The 17952-nt window shown below is 52.0% G+C and overlaps 1 protein-coding gene across 4 annotated transcripts in view; it reads left to right on the forward strand.

The window, feature by feature from the left end:
• The window catches only part of Dip2a (disco-interacting protein 2 homolog A), an 89483-nt gene that overhangs the window by 59146 nt on the left and 12385 nt on the right, over window positions 1–17952 (forward strand). For all 4 annotated transcript variants that reach the window (XM_039099077.2, XM_063279522.1, XM_063279521.1 and 1 more), the window contains 12 exons: window positions 625–705; window positions 1388–1515; window positions 3528–3642; window positions 4902–5103; window positions 5816–5925; window positions 5997–6077; window positions 7286–7409; window positions 13863–13984; window positions 14126–14237; window positions 15511–15620; window positions 16283–16413; window positions 17523–17691. In XM_039099077.2, the coding sequence (XP_038955005.1) occupies window positions 625–705; window positions 1388–1515; window positions 3528–3642; window positions 4902–5103; window positions 5816–5925; window positions 5997–6077; window positions 7286–7409; window positions 13863–13984; window positions 14126–14237; window positions 15511–15620; window positions 16283–16413; window positions 17523–17691 (1485 nt within the window). The remainder of the gene's footprint in view (window positions 1–624; window positions 706–1387; window positions 1516–3527; window positions 3643–4901; window positions 5104–5815; window positions 5926–5996; window positions 6078–7285; window positions 7410–13862; window positions 13985–14125; window positions 14238–15510; window positions 15621–16282; window positions 16414–17522; window positions 17692–17952) is intronic.

Consider the following 17952-nt stretch of genomic DNA (forward strand, 5'->3'; position numbering starts at 1 on the left):
CCTGTTCATGACGAGTCCTGTACGCACAGGCCATACCAGGAGCTTGGGTGGAGTCCTGTGGGTGGTGAATCCATTCAGAAGTGCAGTCAGGGTGAGAAAATGGTTTGTGGAAGGCCTGGTGCCCTGTGGAACACTTAGCCCTGGGCCATAGGCGCTTTGTGGCATTTGAAATGACTAAGGTAGTGTCATCTGGTCCTAACTCTATTTTCTGTCCTCTAAGATAGTTCTCAGCCTTCCACCCCTCCCTCCCCAACAGTCACATCCACCCAGGCTATGCCAGACTGTGGTCCAAATATGTTAACTGAAATGATCTGCAAGCTAAAATAGAACACTGGACCAACTAGGAGGGAATAGAAATAAAATGTAACTGTTGTGTATGTCTGAAAACTGCTGCTAAGCTTTGCAAGAAGATGACATTCCCAGAAGGCTCTACCTCTGACCCACGTTTCCCCTAGAGCACTGATGTAATGGTGGGCTTTGTCTTTAAAGCGCCTGCGCTCCCAAGCGTCATCACCAGAGACGTTCTGGAGGCATGAGCCATTATTGAGTGCTGCCTGCCTGCCTTGTCTTTCTAGTAGTCAGTGAGTTGTCTGCTGCCTGACATCCTCTTCCCTGTTCTGGCAGACCGTCCCGGTCACTGCGGATGGAGTCCCTGTCTCTGACCGGCCTTTCACCCGGACAGGTCTTCTGGGGTTTATTGGGCCTGTGAGTATGAATAGGACCTCCTGTACCCACCCGCCCAGCAGCAGAGAGTTCTGGCGGAAAAAGAACACCTCATTGCAGACGTCCTCTTGTCCTCGAGGTCCTTAGTTCTCAGTGTGACCTTGACCATTCATCCTGACCACCCTGGCCTGCTCCTTACCTGCATGTAGTGTTTCTCCAGCCACAGACCCACAGTGGATGCTGGGTGGGAAACAAGGAGGTGGAGGTGTCTTTGTTTTTATCATTTTTCCCAGTTTTGATATTTAAAGTATGTTGGAATGAATACATTCTGTAGCATCTTGGCCCACCTTTTCTCAGGTGGATGATTGATGTCCTTTCCCAGAAACGTTGGTTGTCATAGTTCAGGGAGAGGCTTGTTCCCTTGTGGGTGTCTGAATTGATTAATACCAGCAGCTAGTGTAATGTGGCCATGTCTGTAGCCACATAGTCAGCTCATGGGTCACATGACACACATGGATGCCTTGCCCTTGTTGGAGCATCTCAGAGTCCTTCACACACCCACCCGTAACTTTGTAGCCCTTTTGTGTTGACATCCTTTCCCCACCCTTGAGTGTTCCACCCGACCTAGTACTGAGGGTGCACTCATGTTTTGACCCCATGTGAGGTGCTGTATTCTTAGTGCTCTCAAACCCTTCTCCTGAAGCCTGACACACCCTTTCCTCAGGAGAACCTGGTCTTCGTCGTGGGCAAGCTGGACGGGCTGACGGTCGTAGGAGCACGCAGACATAATGCAGATGACATTGTGGCTACTGCCCTGGCTGTGGAACCCATGAAGTTTGTCTACAGAGGCAGGTGATGCACCATGGTAGACTCTCTTCTCACTCAAATCCGGGAGGTCTGTGTAGTAGAGGAGAAGCCAGGAAACCCAAATTTGCAGAATTTAAAATGTACACGTAGCAGAAAAGTTACACAAAGAAAGAAAACAATGTTCGCATCAGAGATAGCAGAGGGAAACGACTTCATTTTCAGCATTTGTTCAGCTCCCTAAGAGAGCATGGTCTGGCTCTGTAGGGGTGGATCAGCAGTTGAGAGAACCTTCCAGAAGACTCAGGTTCGATTCCAGCACCTACACAGAAGGTTTAACTCCACTTCCAGGGTATCTTAACAGTGTTCTGGCCTCTTCACACATTGGCACACACAAGGTACATAGACGTATAGGCAGGCAAAACATTCACATATAATAAATAAATAATACATGCATGTGTACATACATACATACATACATACATACATACATACATACATACATACATATTTTAAAAAAGAGAGTAAGGTCCAAATGCATTGATTGGACAAAAGGACAGGATCCCAGCTGCTGGGAGGTGAGTAGGGACAAGCTTCCTTGCTGTCTCATGAACACTGATTAAAAGAACAGCACCACTCTGTGAACTACTGAAGGCCGATTCTTTTTCCTAGTAAGGTTTCAGGAGACATAATATACTTCCTTGCTCCCAGAATAAAAATGTTCTCCTGAGTGCCTGCATTGGTTAAGCATGGACTTTAGACACTCACGTCTGTGGAGTGTCGGACGACTATACCTGTGCCTGTGACACAGTGGAAAGGGCTGAGAAGGGATTTTGTCTCTCTCTCTCTCTCTCCACCCCAGAGCTCTCGATCCTGGAAGGAGCTCTTCTCCTTTTGGTCTGCCCAGCCAACTTCCTTTAAAGTCTTATTCTTCTCAAAAGCGGGCATGTGCCTTTGTTATTCCAGTGTGTACCTGTGAGCTGGGCCAGGCCCTGCCTGTGAACATGCACTAAAGAAATAAGGAGTCATTCCAGACGGGCACAGACACCTGCCAGAGGGTGGTCCCTTGAAGTACAGACATAATGGGGATGCTACAAGAAGGGCAGCAAGAGGACACTGAGAAAGCTTGCTGGATGAAAGACTGTGCTTGTGGGCTGTACCTGCCACTTGCAGAAGTATGCAGGCGTACTAGCTGACAGAGAAGATAGGAGAAGCCATATCTGTACAGTGGTGGGCATTCTAGTGTAAGGGATTTGGTGGGCAGGGAAACCCCCAACTTGTTAACTTTGATGGGAGAAGGCAGATCGTTTTGATAGTTCAAAACAATAAAAAAGGTGCATGTGCACAGTGCACACACAGGCAAATCTATAAACAAGAAAAAGGTGCACGTGCACATGTATACATACATATGAATGCAAGGAATGAAGGGAGACAGAGAAGGAGACATAGGCCAGTGGGACGGCCAGCATCTAGATACTGACTAGCAAGCTTGATACCTTGAGTTCGACCCTAGACCTACCCGGAAGGAGAGAACAGACTTCTCTCTGACCTCTGCACATGCTGTAGGAAAATAGAGGGAAATCCAGTTTTTAAAATGTTTTAAAATTTATTTTTATGGGCATTTTGTGTGCATGCACGTCTGAATGCCACATGTATGCCTGGTGCCCACAGAGGTCAGAAAAGGGCATCAGATTCCCTGGGACTGGGGCTGCAGGTAATGAGCTAACATGTAGGTGCTTGGAATCAGACCCAGGTCGCCTGAAAGAGCAGCCCTCTCAGCCATCAGTCCTAAGTAGGATTAATTGACTTATTATTGGAAATATTTGACCTATTAAGAATATTTTTTAATTTGGGCTTGGCACTAGAATCTTTATTTTTGTGAGTTGGAACTCTTTTAGTATCATACTGATGATGGGAGTGACAGGTTCCTTTGCGTATTAACAGTAACAGTCTACTCACTACACAGAACTCGGCAGCGTTTGTGTAATCTGACTTGAGAGAGGAGGAGCTCCCGCACTCTTCCTCCAAGTAGGAGTCACTTTGCCCGTGTCCTCTCTCAGGATCGCCGTGTTCTCTGTGACTGTTCTGCACGATGACCGGATTGTCTTGGTGGCCGAACAGCGGCCCGACTCTTCGGAGGAAGACAGCTTCCAGTGGATGAGCCGTGTGCTACAGGTGGGCACGCTGGACGGGGGCTGTTTTCAGCACCTGGGGGCGAACAAATGACAGGCAGTTTGATGGCACTCTCTGCACCTGTGATCTGTCGATTCTGTGGTAACCTCACTGTGACCTTTTCACTGTCCTTCTTCATCATTAACTAGAAAATTCGGAGGAGTGGGGAAGGTGGTGGATAGATTTCAGATTAGTGAATCCTTTGGGGGTGATCCCTGGGGACTTGTTGGTTTAATGTCTGGGTTTCAGTGTTGTAGCCCTGGCTGTTATCATCCTGAGCTCAGTGGGAGCCCCTTGATAAAGCCTGGGTCTCTGAGGCCATAGTAGAAACCGGTTGGCCAGTCACTAGGGTACCTGTCCTGTGTGGTCCCGAGTGGGAGATTGGAGACTGCTGTCTGTGGACTTGACCTTACTGGTTATTTCTTAGTCATTACCCTGAGTCCTTCCCAGAGGACAGAATAGAAAATGGTACTGTCAGTTTGTTTATAAGATTGTCTGTGTTCTGAATTTATGCTGAGAGTTCTTATTCTAACTCAAGACAGGGTTTCCACCTAACGCATTGTCCTCCCATTACTGTAGTTGCTAACAATAGGCAGCATCACTCCTTGATGACTGGCACTGGGCCCCAGTGCCTCACAGTGTGGTCTCCATGCTGAGCCAGACAGGAGAGCTGGGAATAGCTCACGTGATGTTACAGTTCTCTTCCTTTGGGCACCAACCAGCAAGACTGTTTAAATCCACATTAAATTGAGGCTCTGGGGGCTAGAGAGATGGCTCAGTGGTTAAGAGCACTGACTGCTCTCCCAGAGGTCCTAAGTTCAATCCCCAGCTACCATCCGTAATGGGATCTGATGTCTTCTTCTGATGTGTCTGAAGAGAGAGACAGTGCTCTGGACTGTGCTACTCGCCGAGTTCTGATCGAGTACATTCTTTATTTTCAGTTATTAGGAGTTGCTTTTTATCATTAAGTTGGTTGTATTTGAAATACAGACATAATTCCAAATTTAGGACATGGAGCGTCTGTCGTTTTTGGTTGGAGGCCTCCACGTACATTAGTGGCTCCTGAGGTTGTGTTTTGATAAAAGCAGCTGCAGAGGCTTCTGTGTTTGTGTAGACTCTGTGTATCTCATGGTAGGAGGGCACAGTCTGTCTGCTTCGCTCCTGGACTTCTGTACTTCAGTGTTCTGTTCTGTGTGGTGTCCCCTTCCGGCTCTCCGTAGCCTGGGCTAGCAGCGCGTGCTCAGCACAGGTTTGTCTTCCAGGCCATTGACAGCATCCACCAGGTGGGCGTGTACTGTTTGGCCCTGGTTCCCGCCAACACCTTGCCCAAGGCTCCTCTTGGAGGAATTCACATTTCTGAAACGAAGCAACGCTTCCTGGAAGGGACGCTACACCCATGTAACGTGTTGATGTGCCCTCACACATGCGTTACCAACCTTCCCAAGCCTCGCCAGAAACAGCCAGGTCAGTACCTGACAGCGAGGCTGTCTGACCGTAATTGGGGCCGGCTGCAGCAGGTATGACTGCCTTGGCTCTTGCAGTGGTAGCACCCACCTCTCGGGCCTGGGGTTAAGCACCTGCTCCTGGTTCACAAAGTGGGGAGTTGCTGGCGTACCTGCCTGTTGGTTTCCCCCTGCCTGCCAGGAATCAGTTTTAATGACACATTCAAGGGTGGCTCCATGGAGGTAGATTTAGTGTCTATAAGCAGATGCAGGCTCTGGAATCCAAGGAGCCCCTGGTAGCCACTGGGTTTTAGGAGTGGAAGTTTATCAAGGGTTAATTTTTGTTTCTATTTTAACACAAAAATGAAATATAGAGGCTAGTTTAACTAGCATATTCACTCCGTCAGAGAATTGTCTATGTAAATAGGAAATGCTAACTTCTCTTTACTGGTCTTTGAACACATAATTATATTGCTAAGTATGAGACACTTTAGGAATTCTGATTAATACATGAAATACAATAAAGCAAGAAAACATTAATAACTTGGTTGACATCCTAAGACTATGTTAGATGGCATAGTTTATGTTAGAGAGTGATCTGAATATTTACATTTAAAGAAAAGAGTTAAATACCCTGGTATGTTTCACAATAACAAGTGTTATATATGTAATTAGATTCGTGTGACAGTTACAGATTAGAAGTTCCCAACTCATCACTTGGAATCTGTTTGCAGAAGTCGGACCAGCCTCCATGATTGTTGGGAACCTGGTTGCCGGAAAGAGGATCGCACAGGCCTCTGGGAGAGAGCTGGCCCACCTGGAGGACAGTGACCAGGCTCGCAAGGTACTGGGCAGCTCCTGGGGGCAGGTGGCATCCAAGACTGTGCCGGTGCGAGGCTTCCTCTCTCTCTGCAGTTCCTGTTCCTGGCGGACGTGCTGCAGTGGAGGGCTCACACCACTCCCGACCACCCGCTGTTCTTGCTCCTGAATGCTAAGGTGAGCGGTGGACTTTCGGGGTCACTTCCGTGTCCTCCTTGTTTCTGTTGGGGGAATAGACTGCTGTTAGACTTCAGTCCCTTCTGGGGCACCGTCCTCTCTGCCTGTCAGTTGTCTTGTAGAGACCTGTGCTTTGAACAGTGGACACAAAGTTGTTGATGTGCATTTATCTGGAAAATTCTTAGCAGCTGTATTTTCTTATTACAAACTATATCTGTGTGAGTACCTTGCGTGAGCGTTTATGAAGTACAAGGAAATGTTTATATGGTAATAATTATACATTAGTCTTTGTATATTTCCTCACATCTTTGAAATGACAAACACTATTAGCTGTTCCAAACTGCTTCTCCTTTGGGACTGAAATTTTCTGTCATATTGTGTGAGCATCTGTTAATGCTCTACTCATACTGAGAATGCCTAGAATCAAAGGAGATTCTGTAACCCTCACAGCACAGGATTACAGAACCAAACACTGTGACAACCTGGCGTGATTCCCTGTCAGTTACACCAATCGTACTTTAAGATACCTTCATTTTTGTCACGTGGAGAGCAGGTTTCGTGATCTTAGAAAACGTAAATTCAGTCTTGGTACTCTCTGCTCATTCAGAGGCTTACTTTTTATTTATTTTTATCTGGGATGATCTTGCTGTGTATCCCAGGCTGGCCTTCAACTCTCCATCTTTCTTTCTCAGCCTCAAGGGCAGGCACAGGACTGTGTCTCCCTGCTCTGTGAACAATAGGAAACCTTCTCTGCTAAAGACTCAAGTTTCTCATGTGGGAGGCCATCTTGCTTCCTGGTGTATCTCAGTAAACACCCATATAAAACTGAATTCTAAGTCATACTAAACTGAATTCTAAGTCACGCTGGCGACAGACCGTGACTAACTGTCAACAAAGATGTAGTCGGCTTTGGAGAGGAGCCCAGAGCAGCAAAGAAGAGAGGACCTGAGGGCCATAGCCCCGTGCTGGCCAGGGACAAGAGGGCAGTGTCCTGCAGGCCCCAGTCAGAGGCCTGAGAGCCAGGTCTCAGGGAAGAGGTGTGAGTGAAGTGCGTCCCTTCCTAGGCTCCGATGGGGCCCTCAGAGGTTCCCAGCCCCTACTGGAAGCGTCTGGCCAAGCACAGGGCTGGTGTGCAGGGCAGATACTCCCCTGTCCGGAAGCGGGAAGCGTCAGCTCACTGATGACCTCTGACCTCGGTTCCTCCCCAGGGCACAGTCACCAGCACGGCAACCTGCATCCAGCTGCACAAAAGGGCTGAGAGAGTGGCTGCCGCGCTGATGGAGAAGGGCCGACTAGATGCTGGGGACCATGTGGCTTTGGTGTATCCTCCAGGTAAACACACACCCAGGACCCTCTCCTGACCCTCAGAAATGGAGCTCAGTCCCTCCCCACCCTGGTGACATCAGTGCCCTCATGTGCCCTCTGGGCGGGAGCTCTGTTCCTAGGGGACTTGGTGGCTCCTTGGCTGTCAGGGTAGCAGGTGCTCAGGCCCAACCACCTCACTCTAGACTTTTACCCTTCCACGGCACCTCAGGTCAAGGGATGGGCGGAGGGGCAGCTCTTGCTGCTGGCTGCCGTGAGCAGAGCTGGGCAGTTGTGCTCTTTTTTTTTTTTTTTTTCTTTTTTTCGGAGCTGGGGACCGAACCCAGGGCCTTGCGTTTGCTAGGCAAGAGCTCTACCGCTGAGCTAAATCCCCAACCCCCCAGTTGTGCTCTTTAGCCAGCTCCTGCCTCACTGTCCCCAACTTCAGTTCAAACTGCAGGGGTTTCCTAACCCTCTTCCTAAGATCACTTCTCACTCTGGAGGACAGTGGCTCTCAACCTCCCTCACTCTGCAGTTCCTCAGTCGTGGTGACCCCCAACCATGACATTATTTTGTTGCTACTTCAGAACTGTAATTTTACTACTGTTAGGAGTTGAAATGTAAATGTGGGAGACGCAGCAGCTCCGATATGTGACCCCTGCGAAGGGGTCGTTCACACCCCCCCATCCGACCTAGCAGGACTGGTACTCCACATGGCATGCGGAGTTCTCTAATAATTATGATGGCACCTCAGCCACCTTGGTGATATTTTAAAGGACAAGCTGAAGTGTTCAGTCTGTGTTCACTCATGCCCCGGAACTCAGGAGCTTGCAGAGGCTGGCAAGGCTCTGTCCCACCCTTATCCTGGGGCTTCGGAGGACGCCCTTCTGCTGTAACCTGACTCTCCCTTTGCACCTCCTCCCTTCATACAGAAGTCTCACGTCTTAGCTAAGAAGACTTCTTGAGTCGCCCTCTCCCACTGTACTTTCTCGCCCCTTGCTTTCTTCCTGGGCCTCGGCTCCTCCGTCTCTGAGCTTCTCTTTCTGTCTTAGGAACTGACGTTCCCTCTTCTCTCAGCTCTTTTCACACTCCGAGTTGTAAATGGCATCCATGACTTTTTTCTTAAGCCTGTGTTGTCTTGTGCTCTGTCACGGTGCATCTTTATTTTGAAGTGAGTTTTTAAAATGTCTGTGTCTGGTATTTTACAGGTTATAGTTTCTATTAATATCGTTTTCTAATGCCTTTCCATATGTTTAAGATAGACTGTCAAAAGGTTTTGTAGGTGTCTGAAGGATGACTCCCTTTGGTGTGGAGGCTGCAGAGTCTTCTCTGCAAGTGGTTTGTCTCAAAGGCTGTCCTCTGAGGTCTCTACACACAGGCTTGTCCAGCCCCGAGGTCTCTACACAGAGACTTGTCCAGCCCCGAGGTCTCTACACAGACTTGTCCAGCCCTGAGGTCTCTACACAGAGACTTGTCCAGCCCCGAGGTCTCTACACACAGACTTGTCCAGCCCCGAGGTCTCTACACAGAGACTTGTCCAGCCCCGAGGTCTCTACACAGACTTGTCCAGCCCTGAGGTCTCTACACAGAGACTTGTCCAGCCCTGAGGTCTCTACACAGAGACTTGTCCAGCCCCGAGGTCTCTACACAGAGACTTGTCCAGCCCCGAGGTCTCTACACAGAGACTTGTCCAGCCCTGAGGTCTCTACACAGACTTGTCCAGCCCTGAGGTCTCTACACAGAGACTTGTCCAGCCCCGAGGTCTCTACACAGACTTGTCCAGCCCCGAGGTCTCTACACAGAGACTTGTCCAGCCCCGAGGTCTCTACACAGACTTGTCCAGCCCCGAGGTCTCTACACAGAGACTTGTCCAGGCCCGAGGTCTCTACACAGACTTGTCCAGCCCCGAGGTCTCTACACAGACTTGTCCAGCCCCGAGGTCTCTACACAGAGACTTGTCCAGCCCTGAGGTCTCTACACAGACTTGTCCAGCCCCGAGGTCTCTACACAGAGACTTGTCCAGCCCTGAGGTCTCTACACAGACTTGTCCAGCCCCGAGGTCTCTACACAGAGACTTGTCCAGCCCCGAGGTCTCTACACAGACTTGTCCAGCCCCGAGGTCTCTACACAGAGACTTGTCCAGCCCCGAGGTCTCTACACAGACTTGTCCAGCCCCGAGGTCTCTACACAGAGACTTGTCCAGCCCCGAGGTCTCTACACAGACTTGTCCAGCCCCGAGGTCTCTACACAGAGACTTGTCCAGCCCCGAGGTCTCTACACAGACTTGTCCAGCCCCGAGGTCTCTACACAGAGACTTGTCCAGCCCCGAGGTCTCTACACAGAGACTTGTCCAGCCCTGAGGTCTCTACACAGAGACTTGTCCAGCCCTGAGGTCTCTACACAGAGACTTGTCCAGCCCTGAGGTCTCTACACAGAGACTTGTCCAGCCCCGAGGTCTCTACACAGACTTGTCCAGCCCCGAGGTCTCTACACAGACTTGTCCAGCCCCGAGGTCTCTACACAGAGACTTGTCCAGCCCTGAGGTCTCTACACAGAGACTTGTCCAGCCCCGAGGTCTCTACACAGAGACTTGTCCAGCCCCGAGGTCTCTACACAGAGACTTGTCCAGCCCCGAGGTCTCTACACAGAGACTTGTCCAGCCCCGAGGTCTCTACACAGAGACTTGTCCAGCCCCGAGGTCTCTACACAGAGACTTGTCCAGCCCCGAGGTCTCTACACAGACTTGTCCAGCCCCGAGGTCTCTACACAGACTTGTCCAGCCCCGAGGTCTCTACACAGAGACTTGTCCAGCCCTGAGGTCTCTACACAGAGACTTGTCCAGCCCCGAGGTCTCTACACAGACTTGTCCAGCCCCGAGGTCTCTACACACAGACTTGTCCAGCCCTGAGGTCTCTACACAGAGACTTGTCCAGCCCTGAGGTCCCTACACAGAGACTTGTCCAGCCCCGAGGTCTCTACACAGAGACTTGTCCAGCCCTGAGGTCTCTACACAGACTTGTCCAGCCCCGAGGTCTCTACACAGAGACTTGTCCAGCCCCGAGGTCTCTACACAGAGACTTGTCCAGCCCTGAGGTCTCTACACAGACTTGTCCAGCCCCGAGGTCTCTACACAGAGACTTGTCCAGCCCCGAGGTCTCTACACAGACTTGTCCAGCCCTGAGGTCTCTACACAGACTTGTCCAGCCCTGAGGTCTCTACACAGACTTGTCCAGCCCTGAGGTCTCTACACACAGACTTGTCCAGCCCCGAGGTCTCTACACAGAGACTTGTCCAGCCCCGAGGTCTCTACACAGAGACTTGTCCAGCCCCGAGGTCTCTACACACAGACTTGTCCAGCCCCGAGGTCTCTACACAGAGACTTGTCCAGCCCCGAGGTCTCTACACAGAGACTTGTCCAGCCCCGAGGTCTCTACACACAGACTTGTCCAGCCCTGAGGTCTCTACACAGACTTGTCCAGCCCCGAGGTCTCTACACAGAGACTTGTCCAGCCCTGAGGTCTCTACACAGAGACTTGTCCAGCCCTGAGGTCTCTACACAGACTTGTCCAGCCCCGAGGTCTCTACACACAGACTTGTCCAGCCCCGAGGTCTCTACACAGAGACTTGTCCAGCCCTGAGGTCTCTACACAGAGACTTGTCCAGCCCCGAGGTCTCTACACACAGACTTGTCCAGCCCCGAGGTCTCTACACACAGACTTGTCCAGCCCTGAGGTCTCTACACAGACTTGTCCAGCCCCGAGGTCTCTACACAGAGACTTGTCCAGCCCTGAGGTCTCTACACAGAGACTTGTCCAGCCCTGAGGTCTCTACACAGACTTGTCCAGCCCCGAGGTCTCTACACACAGACTTGTCCAGCCCCGAGGTCTCTACACAGAGACTTGTCCAGCCCTGAGGTCTCTACACAGAGACTTGTCCAGCCCCGAGGTCTCTACACACAGACTTGTCCAGCCCTGAGGTCTCTACACAGACTTGTCCAGCCCCGAGGTCTCTACACAGAGACTTGTCCAGCCCTGAGGTCTCTACACAGACTTGTCCAGCCCCGAGGTCTCTACACAGAGACTTGTCCAGCCCCGAGGTCTCTACACAGACTTGTCCAGCCCCGAGGTCTCTACACAGAGACTTGTCCAGCCCCGAGGTCTCTACACAGACTTGTCCAGCCCCGAGGTCTCTACACAGAGACTTGTCCAGCCCCGAGGTCTCTACACAGACTTGTCCAGCCCCGAGGTCTCTACACAGAGACTTGTCCAGCCCTGAGGTCTCTACACAGACTTGTCCAGCCCCGAGGTCTCTACACAGAGACTTGTCCAGCCCCGAGGTCTCTACACAGACTTGTCCAGCCCCGAGGTCTCTACACAGAGACTTGTCCAGCCCCGAGGTCTCTACACAGACTTGTCCAGCCCCGAGGTCTCTACACAGAGACTTGTCCAGCCCCGAGGTCTCTACACAGAGACTTGTCCAGCCCTGAGGTCTCTACACAGAGACTTGTCCAGCCCCGAGGTCTCTACACAGAGACTTGTCCAGCCCCGAGGTCTCTACACAGAGACTTGTCCAGCCCCGAGGTCTCTACACAGAGACTTGTCCAGCCCCGAGGTCTCTACACAGAGACTTGTCCAGCCCCGAGGTCTCTACACAGAGACTTGTCCAGCCCCGAGGTCTCTACACAGACTTGTCCAGCCCCGAGGTCTCTACACAGAGACTTGTCCAGCCCCGAGGTCTCTACACAGAGACTTGTCCAGCCCTGAGGTCTCTACACAGACTTGTCCAGCCCTGAGGTCTCTACACAGACTTGTCCAGCCCTGAGGTCTCTACACACAGACTTGTCCAGCCCCGAGGTCTCTACACAGAGACTTGTCCAGCCCCGAGGTCTCTACACACAGACTTGTCCAGCCCCGAGGTCTCTACACACAGACTTGTCCAGCCCCGAGGTCTCTACACAGAGTCTTGTCCAGCCCCGAGGTCTCTACACACAGACTTGTCTAGCCCTGAGGTCTCTACACAGACTTGTCCAGCCCTGAGGTCTCTACACAGAGACTTGTCCAGCCCCGAGGTCTCTACACACAGACTTGTCCAGCCCCGAGGTCTCTACACAGACTTGTCCAGCCCCGAGGTCTCTACACACAGACTTGTCCAGCCCCGAGGTCTCTACACAGAGACTTGTCCAGCCCCGAGGTCTCTACACAGAGACTTGTCCAGCCCCGAGGTCTCTACACAGAGACTTGTCCAGCCCCGAGGTCTCTACACAGAGACTTGTCCAGCCCCGAGGTCTCTACACAGAGACTTGTCCAGCCCCGAGGTCTCTACACAGAGACTTGTCCAGCCCCGAGGTCTCTACACAGAGACTTGTCCAGCCCCGAGGTCTCTACACAGAGACTTGTCCAGCCCCGAGGTCTCTACACAGAGACTTGTCCAGCCCCGAGGTCTCTACACAGAGACTTGTCCAGCCCCGAGGTCTCTACACAGAGACTTGTCCAGCCCCGAGGTCTCTACACAGAGACTTGTCCAGCCCTGAGGTCTCTACACAGAGACTTGTCCAGCCCCGAGGTCTCTACACAGAGACTTGTCCAGCCCCGAGGTCTCTACACAGAGACTTGTCCAGCCCCGAGGTCTCTACACAGAGACTTGTCCAGCCCTGAGGTCTCTACACAGACTTGTCCAGCCCCGAGGTCTCTACACACAGACTTGTCCAGCCCCGAGGTCTCTACACAGACTTGTCCAGCCCTGAGGTCTCTACACAGACTTGTCCAGCCCTGAGGTCTCTACACAGACTTGTCCAGCCCCGAGGTCTCTACACAGAGACTTTTCCAGCCCCGAGGTCTCTACACACAGACTTTTCCAGCCCCGAGGTCTCTACACAGAGACTTGTCCAGCCCTGAGGTCTCTACACAGAGACTTGTCCAGCCCTGAGGTCTCTACACAGACTTGTCCAGCCCCGAGGTCTCTACACAGAGACTTGTCCAGCCCCGAGGTCTCTACACAGAGACTTGTCCAGCCCCGAGGTCTCTACACAGACTTGTCCAGCCCTGAGCTCTCTACACAGACTTGTCCAGCCCCGAGGTCTCTACACAGACTTGTCCAGCCCCGAGGTCTCTACACAGAGACTTGTCCAGCCCCGAGGTCTCTACACAGACTTGTCCAGCCCCGCTAGCTCCTGGGTCTGAGGGGCCAAAGGTCTGCTGCACAGTGCGCGAATCTTCTCTGCAGTGTGTGAGCATCCGGTGTGTCCCTAGCTCCACATCCCAGGGCCCTCCTGAGACACCCTCCCAGGGTCAGGGTCTGCCCCCTTCCTATACACACTGTCATGGTCACTATCATTGAGAGTTAGCCATGCTGCAGTAAAAAGACATCATACTTGCTTGTCCCTTTTCTAGCTGTGGATGAATGTTCTTGGTTGTCCTCCTCAGGCCTGAAATTTTCTACCTATACTCTCGAGCCCAGCGTTGACCATGTGCCCTGTCTCCCCAGGGGTGGATCTTATTGCTGCGTTCTATGGCTGCCTGTACTGTGGCTGTGTGCCCGTCACTGTGCGACCCCCACACCCCCAGAACCTAGGCACCACACTGCCCACTGTGAAGATGATTGTCGAGGTATGCTCGCCCTCCCGGCAGGCCATGCATGTCCTCTGGGGCGGGGAGGCCTGGTGCCTGTCATGCACCGTCTCTGCAGGGTTGTACGGAGATAGAGGCCAGCCTTACAGCTTACTTGGGCTCTTGCTCCATGTGATATAGGTCAGCAAATCTGCATGTGTCCTTAGCACACAGGCCATTACACGGCTGCTCAAGTCCAAAGAAGCAGCTGCGGCTGTAGATGTCAGGACCTGGCCAACCATCCTAGATACAGGTATGTGTCTCCAGCAGCCGCCCCTGCAAAGACAGACTCTTCCTTCCCTCCCGTAGTCTTGCTGTTGCTGGAGTTACCTTTTCACCTGCGAGAGATGACTCAGTGGTTAAGAGCACTGGCTGCTCTCGCAGTGGACTAGGATGTAGCTCCTAGCATCTGTGTGGAGGCTGATAACTCCATGTAACTCCAGTGCCAAGGAGCCAACACCCTCTTCTGACCTCTCCATATGTATCTCTATATGTATCTATATATACTGCACACATGTATATGTACTGCACACATATACACTCAGGCATACGTACACACATGAAATGATAACATATTGTTCAGATAAGTGGGTCAGCTTGTGTAAATGGTGAGAGGCGTTCTTGGGTCTCCCTAGGAGAGCAGCACACTGTTGGAGAGCCATTAGGTACCACTGTTGCTTACACAGTGGCTCCCTGCTCAGGATGTGAGGCCTTCTCCACTCTGTGCCCACCATCAGCAGTCCCATACTCATGTGGGGGACTGAAATCCTATTCCCCACTGCCTCTTACCACATAATTACCCACCATTTGTGAAAACTGCGCCCGTCCGCAGAGTCCCTGTCCCTCTCGTTGGTGAGTGACACCATGCCCCTGAGATACCATCGCTCCAGCTGAGAAGAAGCTGTGTCTCCCGGTCGAGTCAGCATGTGACTGTAACAGCTCTGCAGGTGTAGACTGCTCTGCCTAGTAAAGCCCAGCACTCCAGGGACCAAGTGCTGGCTTCCGAGCAGCAGGAAGCGCCCTTTCACGTCAGACCCTTACGTCTGAAGTTCCGTTTTATGCGGACACCAGAGACTGATACTGATACTGTGGCACCGAGCCGCTGACACTGGCCATGGTCAGGCTCTGAGCTCAGTCCGCTCTTGTTGTACCTGTGCCCATTTGCACGGCAGCTAACGGCGGTCTTACCTCAGGACCCCAGGAGTATGTCTGCCTGGCTCCTCTTGTGTCTCTGCCACAGCCTCTGCAATATTGGCAAATGTTCAGCACGGTGACCTTTCCCAGCTAGCAGGAAAGGAACGCTTCCTGTTGCCTTCAGGCTTCACGCCTGCTGTGTGACTTGGCGAGCCTGCACCACAGCTCTCCCCGAAAGTGAACGTTCCCCCATGTAAACAGCATACACCTCCCACTCTCCATGACCGATCTGACTCGGGACTCAAACCATGCCTATCTCTTGCCTGGGGAGGTTGACGCTTCCACCTGGGCAGGCTGTATGACGTCAGCTACTGGTATCTTCTGTTTAACAGATGACATTCCAAAAAAGAAGGTAGCTAGCATTTTCAGACCACCCTCCCCAGATGTGCTTGCATACTTGGACTTCAGTGTGTCGACGACAGGGATCTTAGCGGGAGTTAAGGTAGGACCTCACGAGCGAGCCCCCGTTAGCTCCAACCTCGAGGGAACCCTGAGGGAACGGGCAGGAGTGGGGCTGCAGCTGGGAAGGATGCAGGCTGTAGCTTTAGGCCATGCTTCTTGTCCAAAGCACAAAGCAACGTTATCATGTTTGTTTGTTGTTTTTAATCTATGTTAAATGTTGACGAAGCCCAAAATTAGACCCTGGGAGGACCGCATCTTTTGCTGTTTATGGAATGTCTGGTCTCTCAATTGAGTTTATTTACGTGAATTAAGAGCACACTTACAGTGCATGGCTTGCGAGGTCAGGATTAGCACCATTTGCTGCTCTTGCAGAGGACCTAGGTTCCCGACTCCCATTTCAGGAGCCTGCCAACCACATAATCCCACTTCCACAATATGCCACGCCCTCTCCTGACCGCCGTGAACGCCAGCCATGCACATGGTGAACATAAGTTCATACCTATAAACAAGTCCTCTTGTGATGGTGCAGTTAGAGTGCTTTACTGCCTGCCGTGGGTTCTTTGGTTCTACGGGGTACGAGCCAAGTGTCGTCTTAGAAAGTAATTGGAGCCGCAAGCCCAGCCAACCACAGCGCACAGCAGACGAGGCTGCTGACCCTCCCTTCCTTCACAGCACTGAGCTGGCCTTTTCTTCCTCCTACAGATGTCACACGCAGCCACAAGTGCCTTGTGCCGCTCTATAAAGCTTCAGTGTGAGCTGTACCCCTCACGGCAGATTGCCATCTGCCTGGACCCCTACTGTGGCCTTGGCTTCGCCCTGTGGTGTCTGTGCAGGTGAGGGTGTGTGCCCATCACTCCCGGGGCCTGGGGGACTTGTGTGGCTCCTCAGAACTTAGGACCCTTCTATGGCTTTCTGAGCAGCTAGGGAGCCTAGAAGCCTCAGTGGGTTTGTCTGGGGAGTAGGTGGTTAGAATCCAGGCTTACAATTTAACAAAAGAGTAAAAGTAGCTGGGCATGGTGAGACGAGCCCTTAATCACAGCATGTGGGATTCAGAGGGAGGTGGACCTCTGGGTTAGATGGCAGCCTGGTTGGTCTACATAGTAAGTTCTAGGTCAGCCAGGCCTATGCAGTGAGCCCTGTCAAAAAAATGAAAACGAAAGGAAGAAAAAAAGGGAGAGAAGGGGAGGGACCAACAAGGCGGTCAGCAAGTAGAGACATTTGCTTTGCTGGCTACCTGAGCTCAGTCCCTGGAATCCACATAAAAGAAAAAGGAAAACAGACTCTATGAAGCTGCTACATGCACACGCACACACACATGCACATACACACACGCACATACACACACATGCATGTACACACATGTACGCACACACATGCACACACAAACGCACATACACACATATGCACATACACACGCACGCACACACACATGCACACAGACACACATGCACACACACATGCACGCATACACACACACGCACATACACGCACACACGCACATACACACAGACATACACACATGCACGCGCACGCACACGCACACACAATAATAAAAAGGAAAAGAATAGAAGTATTTTCCAATACATACAAACACCATCCATTCAAAGTAGTTGGGAAAAATCTTGTGGTTCTTTCAATGCTGAGATGCTTCCTCTGTCATCAGGAAGCTTCCTAGTGTACGGACGGACGTAGTCCCCTACGGCGTTCCTAGTGTACTGACGGGCGTTCCTAGTGTACTGACGGGCGTTCCTAGTGTACGGACAGTGTTCCTGAGTGTTTGGGTGGAGGGCGGCACCACACCCAGTGTCATTTCTGCTGACTCCCACTGGACCGCTGAGCACACCCGTGCCTGTTTGGGCTGGAGAAAGGGTCTATGTGAGGGAGGAGCCTGTGCACACAGGCCTGTGCACTTGTTCCTTTCCAACTGCCTCTCTCCCCACAGCGTGTACTCTGGACACCAGTCGGTACTCGTCCCCCCACTGGAGCTGGAGAGCAATGTGTCTCTCTGGCTGTCCGCCGTCAGCCAGTACAAGGCCCGAGTCACCTTCTGTTCCTACTCAGTGATGGAAATGTGCACCAAGGGCCTTGGTGCTCAGACAGGCGCCCTCAGGGTAAGTGTGAAGCAGGCCTTTAGAGCCACGGGGTTCTTCCAAGCCCACACACTTCTGCCAAGCACTCTTCCCTAACCAGGGAGGAGGGTACCTAAGTGGGCAAGGCAGAGGGGGCCATAGACTTTAGGGCACTCAGCAGTGCTTCTGTCTTAGGACTCCCCGGGTGGAGGCAGAGCTGGAGGAAGCAGGGTGTTCAAACCCGCTTTTGTGTATTCGGATCTACAGACAGAGGCCCAGGCTGTCGGGTCAGCACTGAGGGCC

The sequence above is a fragment of the Rattus norvegicus genome, chromosome 20 (assembly GCF_036323735.1).
Source record: "Rattus norvegicus strain BN/NHsdMcwi chromosome 20, GRCr8, whole genome shotgun sequence".
NCBI classification, from domain to species: domain Eukaryota; kingdom Metazoa; phylum Chordata; class Mammalia; order Rodentia; family Muridae; genus Rattus; species Rattus norvegicus.